We start from the raw sequence: 21780 nt of genomic DNA, 5'->3' as shown, positions 1-21780 counted from the left end.
GCCAGGGCCTCCCTGCTGTCTTGTGTCCAGCCCCAGCTGCCACTGAAACAGAGCACTGTATCGAAGTGCTCACGTGGGCTCCTTCCATTGGATTCGGGGTATATGGGGGAGAACAGCCCCCCGCCCCAGGGGTCTCTGCTCATACATTGTTTGCCTCCGTTGGCCAGAAGGGGTGGGGTAAGCTGTCTGGGTTTGTGGCTGTGGAGAGGGCTGTCCATCCCCACCAGGAGTGGACACCAGGAAGGTACTGGGGGCAGGGGCTGAGGGCAGCCAGCATCCCAGGGCGTGGGCAGAGCAAGACCCGCTCCAGCTCCCATGGCGCCTCCCCGGGCAGGCCTTGGCATCTCAGCTGCCAGCTGGTCAGTGGTGCGGTGGTCTTCCCACCTGCATCCAGGCTGCCAGGGCCAAGGGCCTCATTGCCAGGCCCTTCCCGGCAGCCCGTGGCCACCGTGCGGGCTGGCCCTCCTGAGTCAGTGACCTGACTGCTCTCAACCCGGTGCTCCTGGGCCTGTCACTTTTCCTCCCCGGGAAATGTCTGGGCAAGCAGGTGGGAGGGAGGGGTGTGCCTCTCCGGACACAGCCCCGCCAGTGCTCACCTGCTCCTGCAGTGCGTCCCAGGGCAGAGAACCGCGGGAACAGGGGCTGCTCTTGCTTTCCTGTGGCTGTAGAAGGCTGCGTGGTAGGTCCTCCCCGAGAAGGGGGGCCACACGTCTGCTCCTAGCCGTCCAGCCTCTGCCCCCGGCCTCCATGCTTCCAGTTCTGTGCACTTGCCATCAGCGGTGACAGGCGGCACGTCATGGAATCCTGCTCTGGCGGACTCCAGAGAGCACAGCTTGGAGGGCCCGGGAACCGGGGTGTGTCTGTGGAGCAGCTGCACTGGGGTGGAGGGGAGAGCCCAGGTGTGAGCGGGGCCTCTCGTCTGCAGGCTCTCCCCTGTTGGCGGCGAGTATCCAGACGGAACTCATGCTGGAGCAGGCGAAGGAGCATTATCAGGACCTTAAGATCCAGCTGGAGATGCAGGTTGGGACTGTGAGGGAGGCCGGCCTGCCCGGGGCTCTGTGACGAGGAGGGGGTGCCCTGGGCGGGGGCTCCGTGATGGGGAGGGGGTGCTCTGGGCGAGGTTCCCCTTGCATCCGTCCTCCGGGCCATGGGCCTCCCTGGGCAGGGCCTCCTTCCCGAGTCACCCCGTCCTTGGGGAGGGTCCCTTCTTACAGGGCTGTTGGGACCCGGGGGGCAGAAGCAGGAGATCAGGGTACGTCACCTGGGGCTCTCCCTACCTCGCCCCCTCCCGCACACGAAGGCAGTGCTCCCAGGTCAGTGCTCCGGGAACCTGGTTGCCATAGCTCTCCTTCCTCAGGTGAAGCACTACGAGAAGGAGGCAGAGGTGATGAAGCGGGACTTCGCGCAGGAGAGGAAGGAGGCAGAGCGGGCGTTCAGCCTCCAGGTCCAGGTGCTGGAGGAACAGAAGGCCGAGCTGGAGGCGCTTCTCCGCGGCCTACAGGAGCGGCCCCGGGCCGGGCCCCTGGAGGAGCAGCGCGGTGTGCAGGCGCCACCGGCCTGGGAGGACCCGCAGGAGCGGGGCCCGCTCGGAAGGTGCGTTTCCCGAGGGGCTGGCCATGGGCTTCTGCTGTGAGCATGATCCAAACTGATTGGACTTAGGCAGACTGCCCAGAGCCTCAAGATTAATGAGCGAGTGGCATCCCCGGGCCAACGGGGAGCCCCGAAGGAGCGGGTCCTGGTGTCTGGGAGAGAGAAGCATGTCAGAAGCATCAGTGGCTGAATGTCAGGACGCGGTGGCTGAATGTCAGGCCGGAGTTTGCTCTAGAAGTCTTGGTTTGTTTCTGGGCCACACCGGCCACTCTGCTGCCTCTGGGCGGGCCCCTGCTCCTTCCTGTTCCCAGGCTCTTCAGTATTCTCAAGAATGAAAATGCTGAGGAATCTTCATTGTTGCTCCGACTCGGAAAGTAGAAAAGTTGATTGGAAAGTAGAAAAGAAAAGAAGCTCCCCAGGCACTTAGGTGGGACTCAGTGAGGTTGGGTCGTGGGGCCTTTTTAAGGCTCTGGCACCCCGGATCGAGGCTGCACGTGTTCACAGAAGATACCAGGAAATCACAAAGCTGTGCAGCTGGCCTCGGTCTCCCGCAGCGTCCTTGCTCCTTATCTCGGCCTCCTGTTGGCTTAGGCTCCGGGACAGCGGTTTATGGTTCTGGAAAACTCTAGGAACGCCAGGGCAGGGCTTGGGGATGAAATTTGTGTCAGGTGGATGCGACAGGGGCAAGGGGAAGCCGGCTTCCTTCCTCACTGGCAGGGGAAGCAACCTTGCAGCCTGTTTGCCCATTACCTCAGTTTCCCCGTCAGCCTAGACTCCATGGCAGAGTTTCATGCTCCTGGGAAGTCCTGGGGATGCTGAGACAGAGCTGTGGGGGGTGGAATGAGTGTTAGGTTGATGAGGGAAGAGAGGAAACTGGCCCCCTCTCCCACTGGCCAGGGCAACTGAGGCTTCCCCTTCAGTGCTAAGGGAAGGCTTACTTCTGGCTTACGTTCAGGGGTCACTCTTGGCATAAGGATGCTAGGCATTTAGACCAGACAGCCACTCTCGCTCTGGCTGGCTTTGGGATTCTTCTTCGCTGTCTCCGGCTCGCTGGCAGCCAAGGGTAGTTTGTGTCTTACGTAATCCATACCTCACTGGCTGCGCCTGGACATGGAGAGATGGAATTTTAAAATAGCCCTTATCGCAGGTGGGAAATGTTCAATCTGATGAATGAGGTTCTTGAAAAGGCTAAAGCAGTGCTTGCTTCGGTCGCACATGGACTAATATCAGAACAGGATGATGTGCAAGTGTAGCCCCTGCGCAAGGATGACACACAGCTTCGGGAGGCATTTCTGTGTGTGTGTGTGTGTGTGTGTGTGTGTGTGTGTGTGTGTGTGTAGCTTCGGGAGGCATTTCCGTGTGTGTGTGTATGTGTGTTGGAAACCGCAGCCAGCCAGTGTCCCGCCTGGCTGTGCCAGAAGGAGCACTCTCCTACTTCTCTGCTGGGCAGCTGTCAACACAGGAGCTGCAGCGACCCCTGCCTGCTCTCGCGGATACTTAGACCCTTGCCCTGCATGAGGTGCCCTTGTGTCTGGCTGAGCACCTGAGCCCGGAGGAGGGTGTGCCCAGGCAGGCCAGCCCCTGCCCGCCAGGTGCTCCAGTTGCCTCCAGTGCATAAAAACGGAAAGAAAGTGCTGTTAGTAGCCCCCGAGCACTGCTGGGTGTGGCCCCAAAACCAAAGGAAAATGTATCGGCACCAGCCCAGGTCCCACCCACAGGGCTGGTGGATGCCGAGATTCTGCCTCAGCAGTGGCGCCTGTGACCTCAGGCTCCCTCATCTATGAAGTTATACCCAGAGGGGACATGTGAGTACTGACCTGGCATCCAGCACGGGCCCGTCAGACCTGCTTCCTGGCGAGCTCCGATGCAGCCACCAGGGCCACCGCCCGTGCTTCATAACTGAGAGGCGTGGACACCTGCCTCCCGCAGGAGCCGGTGCCAGACCCTCACACACCCACTCTCCTCCTCTGGCCTGCCGGCCTGCAGGCCCACAGCCGACTCTGCAAGTGGGCGCTTCCCTCTGGGAGGGTTGGTGCACCCCCTTTCCCATGACCGCCCCTTCTACACCAAGGCCCAACCAGAGGGCTGCAGGGTGTGGCAGCCACGGGCAGGGTTCTGGCCTCTCCCAGGGATGCAGTCTGGGCGGCCAGCTGGGCTGAGCAGTGGGTCACGGGTGAGAGGGCCGAGGGAGGGAGAGCAGAGCAGTGCTGAGCGAGGGGGCCGGGCACCCTTGCTGCCTGCTGCTCTGTGCACACACACTCTGGCCACTGGCCGTGTTGCCACCTGCTGGAAGAGCCCAGGCCATCCCCTGGACGGGAATTGGCTCACAGCCTATTGAGTGTAGACGTCTGCGAACTGTGGCCCCACTGTTGGGGCACTGCCTCTCTTTTGACGTGTGGGATCTTTGACATTTCCTCTGTCTCGCAGCTTCTCTCTTATATTATCTATCTTCTTTCTGTGTCAGACTTTGAGTATTCTTTTTATATTTCTATGTTCTAGACAAGTCACTTAAAAAATTTTTTTAAATAGAATATCTGTGAGATCACTGTCACTGTCACTGTCCTCCCGTTGTTCATCGATTCGCTCGAGCGGGCCCAGTAACATCTCCATTGTGACTCTTGTTACTGTGTTTGGCATATCCAGTATGTCACAGGGAGCTTGCCAGGCTTTGCTGTGCGGGTAAGATACTCTTGGTAGCTTGCCGGGATCTCCGAGAGGGGCAGAGGAATCGAACTCGGGTCGGCCATGTTGCCACTTGCAAGGCAAACGCCCTACCGTGTGTGAGATAGGCCATTACAAAGCTGTTCATAATTGGGTTTCAGTCATACAATGATCCAGCACCCATCCCTCTGCCAGTGTACACCACCCACCACCAATGTCCCTGTTTCCCCACCCCCACCCCCCAGCCTTATTTTCCTGGACCAAAGTGATAGTTTCAAAGCACTGACCTCAATTTTTTCACTCCTCTCTTTGAAAACCTTTGCTGCTTTTAAAATTTGGGGGGTGGGGGGGTGTTGTGTGTTTCATGTAAATGTTTTGCTTAGTTCATTGTGAGATAAAGCTTATTTATGCTTATGAAGACGTACCTAATGCTTGGTATTAGAAGCATAATTCATAAAATGAACATAATAAATAATGTGGCTGGACGTATTTTTAGAAGGAAAAATTGTAAGCTAATGCCAGAGAGAGCCCTGGTGGGGGAAGGAAGCGTCCTGGAGACCAATGGTTGTAAGAGTCAGGGCTCCGGGCTAGTGTGGACTGAAGCACCTTCCCAGGGGTCCTCCTGGTGAACTGCTCATCTGTCTCACCTACTGGTGGAGACCGGGGTTCCAGGAAGCACAGCATTCCTCGGCTGACGTGGTTTGTGTGGCAGCTGTCATGCTGTCTCCTCTTCTGATGCCTTAGGTTTATGCTTCTTAGATCTGCTTCACCAGCTGCACATAAGTATTTTCTTGGGTTCACCAACTGGGCATAACTATTTTGGCAGTAACTCGTGGTGCCCTCCCCGCCCACCCTCCAGCACTGGTTCTGGCTTCCACTGTCAGGCAGGGGCAGGTGAGCAGTGAGCACCAAGGGACAGACCAGACAGGCCAGTGTCTCTGACCGGAGCCCCCGGAGGGCTTTGTCTCCTGTGCCTCGTCCCCACACCAGAGATGGAAGGGGACAGCAGGCTGCCTGCTCCCAGCTCACACTCCGTCCTCTTTTCCGTCTTTCATGCAGAATGGAGGTGGATCGACTTTCTGAAGCAAACACGTTGTTGACGACCAAGCTTGAAAGGCTTCAGGAAGAGCTCCGGGCTGCAGAGAGGACAAGCAGCACCCAGAGGTGAGGCCGGCCCGCCCGCAGCGTGGCATGTTGCACTCCCTGTGAAATGAGCTGAGAAGGTCACGCTATAGAAAGTGACCCCAGAGGCACAGGAGCTATGCCCGTCTCTCACTGGCAGCAGGCCCTGTTGGGCAGCCAGCTGCATCCTGGGCCAGATGCCCAGTCACTGCCCCATCAGGAGCCTGGGCTCCTGTGGACACTTGGCGCAGCCCTGAGCAGACGCGGCTGGCGCTGACGCTTCTGCAGGGTCAGGCTTTCTGTGGGCCTTTCTGGTCCCCGGGGTCCAGCTGTGCTTTCGTCCACTTGTCAGCTGAGGCAGACTCAGAAGCAGGGACTGTTACCAGGCCTGAGGCGCGAGGGCTGCTGGGTCCTCGCTGCCTTGCCCACGAGGGGGGCGGGGGTTTTTCTGAGGGCTTCGCCTGCGTGAAGATGAGCTCCGACTCTAAGATCTGGAGGCTGTGTTGCTGATTTGATGGAATTATTATGATGATTCAAGTATGGGATCGAGGGCCAGAGATGTGGCCTGGTGGCACAGTATATATGTGCATGTTGCAACATCCTGAAACAGAAAATCAGGTCTAGTCACATGCATGGACATAGCATGTGTGGCGTCCGAGCTCTTGGCCAGCAGGTGAGTGCAGGAGTTAAGGTGCGGCCGAGTATCTTCCATCTGGAATCCCCAGGACCACAGACGGTCCCAGGTGTGGTCAGGGCTGGTATTTCTCTCCACCGCCACCCTAAATTTTTGAAACCTAAAGCTTTTCCCCCTATGGAAACTCTTGTGTTTCTGGAGCCTGTTTGATGAGGCTTCAGTAGAAGGCCGTTGTGACTTCTGTTTGCGCTGAGTCACGAGTAGCTGGAGCTGGTCTGAGGGCCACACCTGGCTGTGCTCAGACTCCTGGGACTAGCGGGCGGTGCTCTGGATCTCAGGGAGCTAGCAGCGGGGGTCGTGGGTTGTAGGGGTGACTGGCGGCACTGTTGTCCCCATGCTGCAAACCCAAGCTGCTGCTATTCCAGAAGAGAGTGGCCAGAGTGAAGAGATGGCCAGAGTGACCCCCTCGTGTGCTTTTTCCACAGGCAGGAAATCGAAGCCTTACGGGGAGACAGAGAGAAGGCCTGCTCGGCGCTGGGGGAACTTGGCAAACAGGTCAGGCTCGGCGCCCGTGGCGGGGCCTTTTGTCGTTCTGTTCCACCCTCACGGACTTACCCTGGCAGTTTCGACCTGTTCTGGGCTGGCAGCCCTTCCTGGGCCGAAACTCTGCGTGGGCTGCTCCCCCCACCGGGGCACTCCTCCCGCGAGATAGGGTCTCAGTGTGTCCCAAGACTGTCAGCAGGCATTTGTGGAAGGTTTCCAGGTTTGAGTTAGGTGACGTGTCTTCAGCGGGAACATTCCAGAATGACGCTGAGACTCCCGTGTCATCCGCTCTCGGTGACCTGGGTGGAGGGGTGAGCATAGGGGTCTCCCGTTCCATCTGCTCTGGGCTGTAGCGATTCCCCTGCTGTTGGCTGCTGAGGCCCCCGAGTCTGCGTGAGGGGCCCTACCAGGTCTCCCACACTCGTGCTTCTTCTCCTTTGGTGATTAGTGAGTTCTGTATGGGGAGACACAGGTATTGTGTGACTATCTCACTTGTCAGTCCCCCGGGGAGCTTGCGTGCTGGCCATTGCTGTGAGGTGGCCAGCTGGCTTATTCCATTGTTCATTTCTGTTTTTCCATCAGTCCCAGTATAAGGAAGGACTTTTCCATCCCTCTCTTCATTAATTCATTTAGATCATTTTAAATAACAAGTAATAACTGTAACTCCAAGTACTTTTTTTTTTTTTTTTTTTTTTTTGCTTTTTGGGTCACACCTGGCGATGCACAGGAGTTACTCCTGGTTCATGCACTCAGGAATTACTCCCGGCAATGCTCAGGGGATCATATGGGATGCTGGGAATCGAACCTAGGTCTGCTGCTTGCAAGGCAAACGCCCTACCTGCTGTGCTATTGCTCCAGCCCCAAAGTACTTATTCTTGATGCTCAACTTGTCACAGATTTTGTCAGGATGGTCGTGGTCCTTCTTTGAGCACTTCCTTATAGTATAGAACCCTGAAGGGTCCAGGTTCAACTAATATCTCCTAGCCCCGCAATTACCCATTTCTCCAAGGAGTCTGTGACTACTTTTAGTATAGGATGGTGTTTAGAGGCCAGTCCCTTCCCTCCAGGGGTAGTTGGTGGCTAGAGTTAGTGAATAGTGTATATGTTTTTAGATTTAATTTTTTTTCTTTGGGGGTCACACCGGGCGATGCTCAGGGGGTGCTCCTGGCTCTGCACTCAGGAATTACTCCTTGCTCTGCACGCAGGTGGAGCTTGGGGAACCATAAGGGATGCCAGGGTTGAACCTGAGATGGCTGCATGCAAGGCAGGTGCCCTGCCCTCTGTTCTGTCTCTCCAGCCCAATAGTCACTCTTTAAAGAAACCATTTCTAGATAGTCATATTCTGAAGCATTGGGGGTTAGGGCTTCCACACATGAATTTCAAGGGAATAAATCATAATAAAGTTGGGGCCAGAGTAATAGTACAGCAGATAAGTAAGGTGATTGCTTTGCATGCAGCTGACCTGGATTTGATCCCTGGTCCCCCACATGGTCCCCTGAGCCTGCCAGGAGTCATCCCTGAATGCAGAGCCAGGAGTCAGCCCTGAGTGACGCCAAATATGGCCCCCCAAAACAAAAAAGAATGACAATAAAGTTATATATAACATTTAATGTAATCTATGGATCTTATTCAGATGTCCTATTTTAATTTGTGTATTTACTTGTATGTTAGTGGGTCCATATGTTTTATTCATTTCTGTACAGTTTTATCTCCTGTTTCACACACTTACCACCAATCCAGATACTGAATGGTTCAAGGATTCTTTGTGTCACCTTTGCTTTGTTTTTTTGGGTTTTTTTTTTTTTTTTGCTTTTTGGGTCACACCCGGCAATGCACAGGGGTTACTCCAACTCTGCATTCAGGAATTACTCCTGGCGGTGCTCAGGGGACCATATGGGATGCTGGGAATCGAACCCGGGTCGGCCGCATGCAAGGCAAACGCCCTACCTGCTGTGCTATTGCTCCAGCCCCATGTGTCGTCTTTGATGTTCACACCCGCCTCCTTCCTGCCCGCTCTGCCTGCCCAAACACTGTCAGTCACTAATCATAACATCCTAGCGTTTCAAAGTGCTATAAACTTGGGAATCACACAGAATGCACCCTTTGGACTGACTCCCCGCAGCCCCCAGTTTGGGTGTCACACCCACTGCGGTCAGGGCTGACTCCTGGTTCTCCTCAGAGGTCACTCCTTGGGGCCTGGGGGAACTTAGGCAGTGCCAAGCATTGAGCCAGGGTCGCTCACGTGTAGGATAAGCCCCTTACCTGCTGTATCGTCTCCCTGACCCTAGGGGTTGACTTCTGATCTAGCTCAGTTCTCTCAAAGGCGTCCAAGTTGCTGAACTCACAGTGAGCTCCTTTTCACTGCTGCATAGTCTCCCACAACATTGGTGTCCCAGGGCTTCTGTCAACCTTTCAAAAACCTACCAAAGCTCTTTCCAGGTTGCGGCTATCACAAGTGATAAGGCTTTCCCCTGCAGCTGTTTGTCTTGAACACAAGCCACCCTTCCACTAAGATTATGCCCAGGAGACTTCTGAGCAAGTAAGACAAGTGTCTTACTTGTCCCGCCAAGCTGTGCTGGGTGCATTGCTTCCTCTCAGCACCAAGTTTCAGCCCCGCCATTCTGCTAGGTAGGAGACATAAAGCGTTAGAGGGCGTCTCTCCTTCCTGTCACACTGGTCAGACTTCAGTAGCCAGTCTGTTCCAGAACACTCAGAATAGCCACTGGCTCTTGAGCAACAGTGACCAGATGCCACTGACTGGCGGACATCCAGGCTTACTTCCCAGGGATCTACGGCCGGAAGCCCAAGGTCGGGGCACTTGCTGGTTCAGTTCTTGGTTCAGTTCTCTCAGCCTACAGACAGAAGGAGACAGTCTTTCCTTCTCAGACTGACCAGGTTAGGACCCGGCTCACTGGGCCTTAATTCTCCCCAACAAGCTCGGTCACTGTGGGGCATGTGGTCCAGCTTGGGGCAGTACCTCCTGGCTGGGCTTGTTTCTTCTGATGCAGCTTGGGGGGTTGGGGGGCGGGGGATGAGTGAGCCTGCCCCACGCCCGGCCTGCAGTGCGTGGCCTCAGGGCTCTGGCCTCCCTCAGGGCTGCTTTGCTGCTCTCATCCAGGCTGCGCCACACCCCAGCGGGGTTGACAGGCAGGAGTGTGTGCGGCAAACCAGGGCTTGTGTCCAGGGGCCGGGGCCAGGGGTCCCTACAGGCTCCTCTGCAAGTTTGGAGCCAGTTCAGGGACAGAGCAGAAGTGACCGACTGGGAGCCCAGGGTTCGGGCTGAGGCTGTTCCCGTGGCGGGCTGCTGGGGAAACCAAGGCTGTCCTCAGGGGAGACTGCTGACGGCCGGGAGGAGACGGGGTGGTGTGACAGTCAGCGGGCAGGGTGCTGGCCTTGTTTGTGCCGGTCCAGGCTGGATCCCCGACACCAAGCATGTGCTAACCAGCCCCCGCCCCCCCATTTCAAACCTCTGTAGTTTCCATAGTAACTGTCAGTGACATGGGGGCTCTAGAGAGATGTGACCACCATGAGTTTTTGCTGTGCGAACACCTCTTCACCCTCAGCTGTCAGGTTCCAGGTGAGGGACGGGGGTGGTTTATTTGCAGGCAAGAAAATGATGATCCCTGAAGTGTGTAGCCTCACTTAGCCTGAATACCCCCCGCTGGGTGCTCACCAGAGCCCAAGGAACAGGAAGGGAGCCCCAGGCCTGGGGAAGGGCGGGGAGCTGCAGGGCAACCGTGCCATGTGGTGGGGGACTGGATCCGTGGTGACTGTGGGCTTCACAGCCACTGCTTCTGCCCACCCAGCAGTGCGGGCAGAGCCCTAGCACTGGGCCACTGAGAAAGTCGGAATGTTCTGTGCCTGTACCCGGTCCAAGCAGGGTTTAATGGCAGCCACCACGGGGTTTGAAGAGCTACACATACCTGAAGGTTAGGGGTTTGACCTTCAGCATGCTTGGATTAGGAATAAACCTGGAAGAAATGAGAAAGGGCGAAGCCTTCGGACAGTCGCACTGGCCAGCGTTCTTCAGCTCTTCCCGCCTATATGCCGGCCCAGGTCCTGCTTCTGTCCACAGATAGACAGAACCAAGACGGTGGTCAGAGTTCCTGGCCCGTTGACCCCTGGTTGAGAGAGGCCACTGACCACCTCTGCTGCAGGCTCCAGAACCCGGTCGCCTGCTCGCTTTCAAGCTCTCACAGGGCACTGCCCCGGGCACCACTGACACCTCCAGCTGTATTGGCCAGAGCTTGAGCCATCACCAATTGTGCCCTGGGGCCAGAATCACCTGATTGAAATCAGTGGCATGCTCGGCCTGAGCTCGTGGCTTTAGAACCTGACCTTTAGGGCCCGGAGCCAGAGCACAGCGGGCAGGGCATTCTCCTTGCACGCAGCCGACCTGGGTTTGATCCCCGGCACCCTCTGTGGTCCCCAAACCTGTCGGGAGTGATCCCTGAGTGCAGTCAGGCTAACCCCTGAGCATCACCAGGTGTGCCCCAGAAAACAAAAACCCCGTAAGTTTTAGAGGCGCTAGGGATGTGGCTCAGCGGGTGCCTGCCACACATGCAGAGGCCAGGGTTTGTCCCAGGCTTGTAGAACTTTCTGAAAGACTGAGAATTTTTCCTGTGTTTTAACTTTTTCACCCCCTCCAGAATCAGAAGTACAAGGCTGAACTGTCCCAGCTTGGAGAGAGGGTCCTACAGCTGCGGGAGGAGGTGGCCACACAGCAGGCTCAGAACGAGGAGAACCACGCTACCATCCGGCTGTTGCGGCAGCAGCTGGAGGAGACCAGGCAGCAGCAGGGGCTGTGGGTAAGCGGCATGGGAGCGGGCGGGCAGGACGAGGGCCTGGCACACAGCAGCCCCCATCCTTGGCACGGCTCAGGACCTCTCAGACCACCAAGGGCCACCCCTGAACACTGCCGTGTGTGACCCCAGCAGCCCAGAGTAATACTTAGTAAGTAGAGGGAGGAGTGAGTGTCTTCAGCCGAAGGGCCCCGAGTGCCCTGGCAGAGTGAGGAACCTCCTGGGCACTCTGGAAACGGGAGGGCTTAAGCCGCCCTTGCAGTCCCTGAGAAGAGCCGCGGGAGGAGTAAACTGCACTAGCAGGGGTGGTGGCGTTGCTGGTTTGGCTGAGTCTGCATCTCCAGCGCTGCAGGGCAGCTGGCATGCGCCGTGCTGTGCCATGCTGGGCCCACCGAGGCTGGCAGTGCCCGGGCTGCGGCACTCACGGTGCAAAGCTGAGATTCGAGAGCTGCTGGGCTGGGCTTGCTGGGTGCTGAGCGGGGCGGGCAGGAGCCAGGGCAGGGACGGGGGTCGCCGTGATCCCTGTGCTGTTGCGGCGAGCACCCCCGGACAGAGGAGGCCTGGATGGTGTTGCCTATCGATTCCTTCTGCTGGCCAGAGCACTGCCAGGGTCCGGCTGTGGGCCGCAGCTGAGAGCTTTGGAGAAAGCCGCCCGGGGCAGGCTGGGAGCCCCTCGGGCGCGTCTGGCCGTGGCGGGGTCTTCAGTCTCCTCGGGATGGAGGAGGCACCGGGAAAGGCCCAGGGGACCTCTCAGAGGCCCAGGGGTTGAGTCCGTGTCCTGGCCTGGCCCTTCTTTCCCTCACGGCTTCTCCCAGGCCCAGCTTGGACCCTGACCCGCACCGCCTCTCGGCCTCTCTTGGCCTCTGTTTCATTTTTATTAGTTTTTCTTTTGTTTTTTATTTTAGTGTTTTGCGGGTACAGCTGGTGGCATTCGGGGCTCACTCCTGGATGGGTTTAGGGAACTCCATGTGGCACTGCCAGCCACTCCAGGTCAGGGCATGCAGGACAAGTGCCTTAACCCCGCACTACTCCATGCCCCACCCTGGCCCCCTCCCAAGCCTCAGCTTCTGTGGGTTCAGAGTTAGACAGTGCTCCTGGCACGACCTGGGACAAGCATATGCACAGGGCGGGTGTGGCGCTGGGGGCAGTGGCCTTGGGGGGCCATATCTGAGCAGGAGAGGCAGGGTGTGGAAGAGCAGCAGGGCTGCGGGGGGACAGGGGTCTGCAGGGGACGCTCTCCAGACCACGTGCTTCCCTCCAGGGATCTGCTGCTTTTTCCCTTGAAGGGCCACTGGCCCGGCAGCTGTCCTTGGACTTGGCTGTCCTTGGCCCCAGTGCCTAGCACTCAGCTGGACATAGGGCCTGCTGTGCTGTGCACGGTCTTGGCTTGCTCACCTGGAGGGCTAGCATGTGCCAGCGCCCGGCCTTGCTTTCCAGACCCTCCGCATGCCCAGACGCGTTCCCAGCACTGTCCTCTCTGCTCTGGGGGCCACCACAGCTGGGGTGGCTAGGCCCGGCATTGCCGGGCAGCGGTGGGAGGCAGCGTGGGGGTGCGGCTAGGAAGGGTTTAGCCACGCTCAGGGGCTGGGAGCAAGTTCTGCGGGCCCCCGGCTAAACTCAGGCTTCGCCTGGCTCCACCTGTGCTGTCCACTACCCGTCCATGGCTGCCCCTGTCTTCGTGCCCCCTTTCAGCTGTGGGCCCCAAGCCCTCAGTCCACTCTCCAGAACATGGCTGCAGGGTGCACCCAGTTGGATTTTTGGGTGGGAAGCCTCAGACCTACTACAAGAGGCACAGGGGATGGAGAGAGAGTGCCAGCCACCTCCTGGCTGGTCCAGGCCCAGTCCCCCAGCCCAGCGGGTTGGATGGGGCCTTGGGATTCCCATAGGGTGGGGGGCCGTGTGTGGGCGTGGCCCTGAGCCTTGGGGCTCTGCTGCCACCCTGGGCTGGGGTCGGACAGTCCTCCAGGCTGACCCTGTAGGTTAGCACCGCCTGCTTGTCAAAAAATATAAATAAAAAGACCAAAGCAAGTCATTCCGAACCTCACAGCGCAGCCCATGCCAAATGGAGTGAGGCGGAGCCAGGAGCCAGAGGGTGGAACTAGGGCCAGACTTACAAGTGGCCTCAAACCCCTCCCCCCCAAAAAAGAAAACCCACCTTGCACGTGGTTGAGAGCTACAGTGTACACGCCAAAAAAGAACTGCCTTCCGCTGTAAGCTGGAGATAAAGCTCCCCAAAGGGAGGATGTTGACAGAACTCAGACATCTAACCAGAAGTGCTGTTTGGTTTGGGGCCACGCCTGGGGGGTGCTGGGATAGGCGGGAGACACCCTTCCAGACACCCAGACTCTCGTGCCACTCTGGGGGCGGCTCTGATGGGAGCACCAATTCCCCTGGAACTAAAGTGCCTGCTTTAATTCCTGACGGAACGTTTTGAGAGTTTCCAACGCGCACAAACAAATCTGAGAGATGGAAAATAAAAGTTTCATATGCACACGTGTGTGTGACAGGAGGAAGAGGAGCCGCAGCAGCTGCGAACCGCAGAGGCGTGTGCGGAGGAGGCAGGGCTGGCCCTGAAGAGCGCGGAGGGGCTCCTGCAGGACAAGGTGTGCGAGCTGCGCCAGCAGGTAGGCCCCGCCTACTGTCCCAGGAACTGCCCCGCCACAGCTCAGGGAGTGTCCCCAGAGGGCGGCAGTCACGCGCTTTGCCGTTACCGCCCTGTACTGGGGGCTGGGGGCTGGGGGCTCAGGACTCCTGGCTCTGTGGGGGGGGGGGCAGTGCCCTCCCGCTGTCCCGCTCTCCTGGCCCTGCCCCCAGCACGGGGTGGCCACACTCTGGAGAGAAGCGGCCCCTGCTGTGAGGTGCAGGTTTTGTCCCTCCCGGGAGATGAGCAACCCCTGTGCTTCCTGCAGAAGGTGTGCTGGCTGGGGGAGGGGGCGAGGGGGCGGGCCACTCACCATTTTAATTTTAATCAACAGTAGAAGCCATTGGCGGATTTTGATTAAGCTTGCCATGCATTTTAATCTCGATACCTTTGGGGGCTCCTGGCAGTGCCCAGCCTGGCCCCAGCACTGCACGGGTGTGCTGGTGTCCTCGCCCGGCTCCTGGCACTGTACATGGGTGTGCTGGCATCCTCGCCATGGACTCCATCATGTCAGGACCCCCATGCCCCCCCACCCCCAGTCACAGTTCACTGCATTTGTCTTTCATTCTGTCAGTCTGGGCAGCAGTGAGCCTTTGTGGGCCTGGCTGCAGGGCATCGGGCATCTCTCCTGCTCTGTCCCTGTGGTCTTCCATGTGGCTCAGTGACCCGACCCGTTTCCCCAGAGGCCCAGCTCTTGCCTGTGCCCAGGTCCCACCCGGACAGATACCCTTCCAGGCCCCGCTGTGCTCACCAGAGCCCTGCAGATGATGGCCATTGTGCCCATTTCCCAGGCCCTTGCAAGCTGTGGGGGGTGTCACTTCCACTGCTCTGATTCATCACCTGGTCTGCAGTGGCCTTGTCGCCCTGCCAGCAGCACCTACGATGGTGGACATGGTCAGCAGCAGGGGCCCAGGGCTGGCAAGTGGCCAGTGTTGATGGCAGGGTGTGGGACCCCTGTGGGCAGCACGCCCTGCCTGCCTGACAGTGCCCGCTTTGTGCCCACACTCAGTCCCTGAGGTGTGGGTCTTGGTCTCACTGCCCGCAGGAAAGATGGTCTGAGCTGACGCTTTCCATTTCCCGGGTGGTAAGATAGAAACACTCATCAGGAGCGACCCCCAGTCAGTCACCCAGACCCCCCAGTTCCCCCTCGCGCATCCCGGTTGTGTTGTGGGAACCTGGAACAGCCCCTGCCCATCCCCACAGCTGGCCTCGCGCAGCAGGGCGGAGCTGCTGCTGCAGGAGCTGTACGTGGAGAACGCCCACTTGGCGACGCAGCTTCGGGCCGCAGAGGAGCAGCGCCGTGGAGCCCAGAGCAGGGCACGGGCCCTGGAGGAGAAGGTCCAGGCCCTGCAAGGGCTGCTCGGCCAAGTCGCGGCCGCCGCACTCGCCGTGTGATGCGGGGTGAGCAGCAGGCCACCTTCTCCCCAGCGCACGGAACTGCCCTCAGCGAGCAACCAGAGAGAAGGCACCCGGGCCACGGCACTCTGGCAAAGAGACCAGCTGGGGAAATGAAGGAAACCTCCCTCCCAGGGCGTCCTGGCGATGCCAAGAGAGATGCACCGCAAGCCTGTCACTCGGCCACCCGGATGGAGATGCCCAGCAGTGCCAAGTGCCGGCCTTCAGAACAGTGTCGTGCCTGTGGCCAGGGAGCCCTGCAGGAGGGTGGCTGGGCCACACTGGCTCAGGGATAGTATGAAGCAAAGGCAGTCCTATTCCACTGTACTGTCGTCACACTGGAAACTGCCATACGTGGCTATATTTTATATGTAGACATGCATAAATTATGGTTAGTGTGTCCAAAGCAATGTGTATGGCTACACACTGTATTTGCAGTAAATTCTTTTTTTAAAATTAAAACTGCTTTTTAATAAAACTTTTTTTTTAAAAAAAGGCCGATTTTCAATTTCTTTCACAAATCACAAATCATCCTATTAATCGTCGATTGCCTCGAGCAGGCCCAATAACGTCTCCTTCATCCTAGCCCTGAGATTATATTCAAGGCTCTTTAGGAGAATGAGACCCATCATTGTTACTGGTATTTGGCATATTGGGTACGCCACAGGGAGTTTGCCAGACTCTGCCGTGTGGGCAGGCTACATTCGGTAGCCTGCCAGTTTGTCCAAAGTAGGAATGAGATAATAAGATGTCATAATAGGATGTCGCACGGCCACGAATGCGGCCACGCGGTTCGGTTCCGGGAGCTGATTTTTATAGTCTTTGAGTCTTGGCCGTTGATGGGATTACACGGCGCCAGGGGGCCAGTTGGTGGGTGTGACCCCCGCCTACTGGAATTTGGAGGATCTGGGTGGAGGATGCTCGGCCCAAATCCAAGTTGGCTTGGAGATCTCGGCCCCGGAACCCGTGTGACTTGGTCCCTCTGCCAGTACCTTCATGTGTGCGGAGAGTGGTCTCAGCATGGTGGTGGCTGGTCCTGGAGGTCTTTGGCTGCTGGAGCCCTGGTCGGGGCGGGGAGGAAAGCTCAACCCGCTCCCCTCCAAGGGGCCCCAGCGGCGAGGACAGTCAGGCACGGGGGCAGGAGACTGCACTTGTTCTTCTTCTGGGAGCTGGGTTTTATAGTCTCTGAGTCTTGGCCCTTGATGGGATTACATGGCGCCAGGGGGCCAGTTGGTGGGTGTGACCCCCGCCTACTGGAATTTGGAGGATCTGGGTGGAGGATGCTCGGCCCAATGCTAAGACCACTCTCCGCACACATGAAGGTACTGGCAGAGGGACAAAGTCACGCGGGTTCCGGGGCCGAGATCTCCAAGCCTACTCGGATTTGGGCCGAGCATCCTCCACCTAGATCCTCCAAATTCCAGTAGGCGGGGATCACACCCACTAACTGGCCCCCTCGCGTCGTGTAATCAATTTCTTTACTATGAAATATTTAAGAATACAGAAAAAGGTTCTATAATAAATATATATGCCCATAAACTACTGCTACGATATTTAATTTTGGAGGGGGGGTCACACTCAGCAGTGTGCAGAGACCAGGTGGCCCCAGCTGCATCCTTGTTCCAGCCATCTCTCTGGCCCCTCGCAGCATTTTATTTTTAAAATTTTAGTACCATGGTTTACAGCACTGTTAGTGGTAGGATTTCTTGCCGAAATTATTCCAGAACCACACCCTTCCCCTTACAGCATCTTAGGATGAGGTGCCAAACTTGCTTTATTGACTCAGTCTCCTTCCTCTTCCCAGAGGCAAATGCTACCCTGAAGTTGGTGTACCTCCTCTCAGTCTATATGTTTATCAGACAAGCATATATGAGAAAAAATTCTAAGTGTTACAGAAAGGCACAAGTGGCTGGATAGCTAAATCAGTTCTTGGGTTGTCCTACTCATATTTTCTCAATGTAAATACAACAGGTATTTCCTGCTCTGTTCCACCCTTCTCCCCATATTGGACAATTCTAAAGTGTAGGTGCACAACAAGATAAATAATCTAGAGAACTGATAAAGATGAGTAAATGAATGAGGACCTAGTTGTACAGGTTACAGAAACAGTCTCGATCCAGCCTAGATATCCACACTCATCAAAGCTTCCAGGTCCAGGAAAGAACCCTCGGCCCTGAGCTTGCGAGTCCCTGGCACCTCACTCACCAGGCTTCAGGCGGTGGTTGGAGCTTTAGGGATCAGCACAGCGAAATGAACCACACTCAGGGCCTGGTACTGGACCCACAAGGGCAAAAGGAAGTGTACCGGGTGCATTTAGTAAGACCATCTTCTGGGTAATTAAAACAAGTCTGAACAATTCCAAAGTGGGGAAAGGGTAACTGTTCTGTCCCAGCTCTCAAAGATCTGGGGTTGCAGCTTTACGCTCTCTTGCTGCTGTTGGGCCAACAGGGTCACACATACCTCTCAGCCATGCTCTCTGGAGCACCCCCGTAGTAATGCTGCTTGCACACATGTTTGTCGGGGCGAGCACACTGTCGAAGCACGGAGGCACTGGTGGTACTCAGTGGTGGTCACTGTGGTGCTCACTCAAGGCCTGATCTTTAGATGGGGGCTCTCAGGGCCTGCTCCTTCCGTAGAGCAGCCAGACCTGGTCTGCGTGTTGGAGTCATAGGCAGCAGAGGCCAGGATCCCGTCTGGCACCTGTGAGAGCACTGGGTATTTGACCCTGTCACTGCACACCCAGAAGTGCAAAGGGCACTGCACTGTTCCTCTCGGTCACATCTCCTGATGGCAGTGGAGCTATTCTTAGAGACGTGACAAAAGGAAACAGACTGCTGAGATCTACTGAACACCCCGTTTTAATTAACGGGGCTACCAGAGCAAAACACCCCACAGTGAGTGGCTCAAACAGGAGACTGTTCACATGAGAATCTGAAGGCGGGAGCCCCAAGATGAAGGTGCCAGTCCTGTCCCTGGGGCCTCATCAAACGACTTCTTATGACGGGGTCACCTCCTACTGCCCAGATGTCTTTCCGTTCAAACTGCTCTCTCCATCACACTGGTCAGGGCCTCATCTTATCTCTGTGACTATTTAGGCACTTTGCAAATAAAGTCACAGTCTGAGGGCTGCGTAGGACTGCAACCTGGTTAGGCAGGGCCCAACTCAGACCGTAACAGACTCTCAAAGAATACCGCGTCTACTTAGAATGAGGGTGCTCTAACTCTAGAGAATAAGGAGCCCTTATGGGAGGGAAAACAACATTTTTTCTTTTATTTGCAAAAAACCACTCCAAATATACCCTTGGAATCACTGAGTCTGAGTATGGGGAACAGGACGGAGAGGGCAGAGGTAGAAGCAACAGGTTTTGCTGTATAGCATATTACACACATATTTTTTTTAATTGAATCACCATGAGATAGTTTCAAAGTTTCATGATTGAGTTCCACTCATACAATGATCGAACACCCATCACTCCACCAGTGCACATTTTCTACCACCACTGTCCTTAATTTCACTCCCACCACCCCCACCTCATTCCATCCCCTGCCTCCCTAGTAGACAATTTCCTTCTTACTCTTCCTCTACTTTGGAGTGTTATTGTTTGCATTACATATAATGAGAGGCCATCATGTTTGGTGCTCAATCTACTTTTAGCACAATCTCCCATCCCAAGCGATCCTTCCAATCATCACTGACTTAGTGATCCCTTCTCTATTACAGTTGCCTATTCCCTCAGCTCATGAGGCAGGCTTCCAACTATGGAGCAATCCTCCTGGCCCTTGTCTCTACTGTCCTTGGATGTCAATCTCATGTTATTTTATATTGCACAAGTGAGTGCAGACATTCTCTTTCTGACTCATTTCACTTAGCATGATACTCTCCATGTCCATCCACTTATAAGCAAATTTCATGACTATCTTTCCTAACAGCTGCATAGTATTCCATTTTGTGTAGATGTACCAAAGATTCCTTAACCAGTCATCTGTTCTCGGGCACTCGGGTTGTTTCCAGATTCTGGCTATTGTGAACAGTGCTGCAAATGAACATACAGGTAGATGTCTTTTCTACCAAGCTTTTTTGCACCCTCGGGATATGTTCCCAGAAGTGGTATTGCTGGGTCATGTGAAAACTCAATTTCTAGTTTTTTGAGGAATGCCCATATTATTTTCCAAAAAGGATAGACCAGTTGGCATTCCCACCAATAACTTTCTCCCCACATCTGCCCCAGCACTGGATATTCTTGTTTTATGTGATGTGAGCCAGTCTTTGTGTGGTGTGAGATGATATCTCATTGTTGTTTTGATTTGCATCTCCCTGATGGCTAGCGAAGTTCTATAAAGACCACACCTTCTACAAGATCATTGTGGGTGATTTTAATGCCAAGATAGGACCAAGAAGATCAGCTGAAGAACTTCACATCGGGACCATGGCCTAGAATGGAACGAACAGGGTGAGAGACTGTCTGAGTTCATCATGTCGACCAAGACCATTCATGGTAACTCACAGTTCCAGAAGGCAGAATCTAAACGATGGACATGGGAGTCTCCCGGTGGACGATTCCACAACGAAATAGACCACATCATATTCAATCGACGGTTTTGCCTGACCGATGTCGCTGTTGTCCCAAAATTTGGAACGGGATCGGACCACCGTCTCGTTCGTGCAAAATTCTACTTCACAGAGCGGGAAGAAAGGGCTGCAAAGTTCAAAAAGAGAACTCCCAGAATGACCACCAACTGGGAACTCTTTGGTACTATTGTGGCAACATGGGAAGATGCCATTGTTGACAACATTGATGAGGAATACAATCGACTGGTTCAGCACCTCCACGAATGTGCGAGGAACGCCAAGAGAGAGATAGCCACAAAAAATCGCCTATTTTCGAAAACTCTTGAGCTAATTCGCCAGCGTGGTTTGGCGCATGCCTTAGGCAACCGCACGCTAACATCTGCGCTCACAAAGCAGTGCAGAGATGCGATCAAGGAAGACCTCAAAGAGAGAAGAGCAGAAGTACTGGTAGATGCGGCAGGAGCCGGGAAAAGTATTTGTAACGCCCGCCTGTCCTTTGCCAACTACAAGACCAAGATGACTGCCCTCCAACGTCCTGATGGATCCATCACATCCTCCAGAAGGGCAATGGAGAAGATTATCCATGACTTCTACTCAAATCTCTTCGATAGCCATGTCCACTTGCTGACATACCAAATTCCACAGGATGGATATGTCGTTCCCAACGTTCTCCCTTCCGAAATCCGACACGCCATTTTGTCGGTAAAGAAACAAACAGCACCCAGCCCAGACAAGGTCGGACCTGAACACCTGAAGAACCTGCCGTCAGTACTCATCAATACACTGGCTCGGCTCTTCACTCGCTACCTGTCTGAATGCAAGGTTCCGTCCCAATGGAAAACCAGCAGGACCGTACTACTGTTCAAGAAGGGAGACATCCATGACATTGGCAACTATCGTCCGATCTGCCTATTGTCTGTCATCTACAAGTTGTTCACTCGAGTCATCCTAAATAGGATTGGCAGAACACTAGATGAAGGACAACCATGCGAGCAAGCCGGGTTCCGCAAAGGATTCAGCACCATCAACCATATCCACACGATAACCAAGCTCACTGAGGTTTCTCGGGAGTTCAAGATGCCGCTCTGTTTAACGTTCATTGATTTAAAGAAGGCCTTTGATTCTGTTGAGACGGAAGCGGTCATTGAAGCCCTAGCCAATCAGGGCATTCAAGCCCAATACATCAGGATCCTCTGTGAGCTGTATTGCGGATTCACTACCAGGATCTCACCATTCTACAAAGAAGTGATCGTTGATGTCAAGAGAGGGGTACGGCAGGGTGATACCATTTCACCGAAACTCTTCAGTGCCACCCTTGAGAACATCATGCGACGACTGGAATGGGAAGGAATGGGAGTGAAGATAGATGGTCGGCAACTACACTACCTCCGCTTTGCTGATGACATTTTTTTTTATAATTTATTTATTTATTGAATCACTGTGGGAAAAGTTACAGAGCTTTCGTGTTTAGATCTCAGTCATGTAGATATCAAACACATTTCCCTTTACCAATACTTATTTTTAACCCCGAACCTCAATAGACCCCCACCTCCCACCCCTCCCAATTCTTGTGAGGCAGATGAGTTCTAGTTAATACTCTATCTACTTTGACTAGATAGATTATTTCGATAGAAGATGCACAATTATTGTTTAGAGTTTACGACCCACCCCCCACAATCAGACATGCTGAAACAGCGTTGTGAAATGATTTGCTTTCTACAACTTGGTTTAAGAATAGAATTTGAATTTCTGCTATTTTACTTATTGACCCTGGAAGAATTTCTATTAAAAGTTAGCTAGTTAAGAGATTGGTTTCTAGTCT

General features: G+C 55.2%; 1 protein-coding gene across 1 annotated transcript in view; it reads left to right on the top strand.

The window, feature by feature from the left end:
* Positions 1-15686, top strand: part of NINL (ninein like) — a 39282-nt gene extending 23596 nt beyond the window's left edge. The window contains exons 14-20 of the mRNA XM_056138260.1: positions 907-1020; positions 1358-1593; positions 5311-5415; positions 6493-6562; positions 11200-11358; positions 13860-13976; positions 15197-15686. Coding sequence (XP_055994235.1) covers positions 907-1020; positions 1358-1593; positions 5311-5415; positions 6493-6562; positions 11200-11358; positions 13860-13976; positions 15197-15388 — 993 coding nt within the window. The 3' untranslated portion in view covers positions 15389-15686. The remainder of the gene's footprint in view (positions 1-906; positions 1021-1357; positions 1594-5310; positions 5416-6492; positions 6563-11199; positions 11359-13859; positions 13977-15196) is intronic.
* Positions 15687-21780: the final 6094 nt, after the last annotated feature.

This window comes from Sorex fumeus, unplaced genomic scaffold (genome assembly GCF_029834395.1).
Source record: "Sorex fumeus unplaced genomic scaffold, SorFum_2.1 ptg000128l, whole genome shotgun sequence".
NCBI lineage: Eukaryota > Metazoa > Chordata > Mammalia > Eulipotyphla > Soricidae > Sorex > Sorex fumeus.
Note: the sequence above shows the minus strand (reverse complement) of the source record. Positions and strands in the feature narration are given on the sequence as shown.